This window comes from Mesitornis unicolor, unplaced genomic scaffold (assembly GCF_000695765.1).
Source record: "Mesitornis unicolor isolate BGI_N332 unplaced genomic scaffold, ASM69576v1 scaffold29069, whole genome shotgun sequence".
In the NCBI taxonomy this organism is placed as follows: domain Eukaryota; kingdom Metazoa; phylum Chordata; class Aves; order Mesitornithiformes; family Mesitornithidae; genus Mesitornis; species Mesitornis unicolor.
In genome coordinates, this window is record NW_010205663.1 from 6425 (window position 1) to 7794 (window position 1370).

At 64.7% G+C, this 1370-nt stretch overlaps 1 protein-coding gene across 1 annotated transcript in view; it reads left to right on the top strand.

The window, feature by feature from the left end:
* Window positions 1-1370, top strand: part of LOC104546168 (chloride channel protein 2-like) — a gene marked incomplete at both ends in the record, with an annotated part of 3694 nt that overhangs the window by 1868 nt on the left and 456 nt on the right. The window contains 6 exon segments of the mRNA XM_010191487.1: window positions 81-163; window positions 253-354; window positions 441-525; window positions 603-758; window positions 1126-1195; window positions 1344-1370. The exon segment at window positions 1344-1370 is cut by the window's right edge and continues 1 nt beyond it. Of these exon segments, the coding sequence (XP_010189789.1) occupies window positions 81-163; window positions 253-354; window positions 441-525; window positions 603-758; window positions 1126-1195; window positions 1344-1370 (523 nt within the window).

A 1370-nucleotide genomic window follows, 5' to 3' on the forward strand; every position in this document is an offset into this window, starting at 1 on the left:
GGACGAAGGTACCTGGGGTGGGAGGGGGGGGGCATGGGGACCCCCTGCCTGGCCCCACTGACCCCCACCATCCGCCAGAGACGATCACGGCGCTGTTCAAGACCCGCTTCCGCCTTGACTTCCCCTTCGACCTGCAGGAGCTGCCCGCCTTTGCTGTCATCGGGTGAGTGCAGCCATCCCGGCACCTGTCCTCATCCCATGGTGGTGGCAGTAGGGGCAGCGGGGCCGGGGGGGGCAAACATCTCTACCCAGGATCGCCAGCGGTTTCGGGGGTGCGCTCTTTGTCTACCTCAACCGCAAGATCGTGCAGTTCATGCGCCGCCAGAAGACCATCAACCGCTTCCTCATGAAGAAGTAGGTGTTGGGCGATCCCTGGCAATGGGGTGGGGGAGCCGGGGCTGCACCAACATCACCCCCCTGCCCTCTGTCACCCCCACCAGGCGCCTGCTCTTCCCTGCCCTGGTGACACTGCTCCTCTCCACGCTGACCTTCCCGCCCGGCTTCGGACAGTTCATGGCTGGCCAGGTACCCGCCGTGGGGTGACACACCGGTCCCCACCCTGGTGCCGCTGCCAACCCAGGCTGACCCCTGCCCATCACCAGCTCACCCAGAAAGACACTTTGGTGACCCTCTTTGACAACCAGACGTGGGCCAAGCAGGGGCTCAGTGATGAGTTTGAGTACTTGGGCATCCTGGAGGCCTGGCGTCACCCCCGCTCCAATGTCTTCGTCACCCTTGTTGTCTTCATCCTCATGAAGGTGGGTGCCTCCTGCCCTTGCCAGCCCCGGGGTGCCACTGGGGAGGTGCCGGATGGTTGCCAGCAAGGTAGCACTGGGTGGGTGCTCCCAGAAGCCACCAAGCTGTTGGCTGGGGGCCACCGAATCTGCCATCAAAGAGATCTCAGCTGGGGGCCACCAGGGTGCCAGCAGAAGGTGCTGGCAGGGTGCCCCTAGGGAAGTTTTGGCCAGGTGCCCCCAGGTGCCACCCAGGGAGGTGCTGGTGGGGTGTGCTGTGGGGAGGAAACAAGACTGCCCCATGGCGTGGTGCTGCTGTGGGACACAGTGGAGGCAGCAGAAAGGTCTGGGCTGGGTGGGCTATTAATGGGCGCCTGCGTCCCCCACACAGTTCTGGATGTCAGCCCTGGCCACCACCATCCCGGTGCCCTGCGGAGCTTTCATGCCCGTCTTCGTCATTGGTGAGAGCCTGTACCCCATGTGGGCATGGCGGGAGGGGGGAGCTGCCTTCAGTCTATGCTGGGGCACCCCTGGATGTCCCCTTCCCTGGCAAAGGGTGCGAGGCCAGGAGAGTCCCTGCCCTCACTCGCAGCCCCTCTCTGTGGACAGGGGCAGCTTTTGGACGCCTGGTGGGGG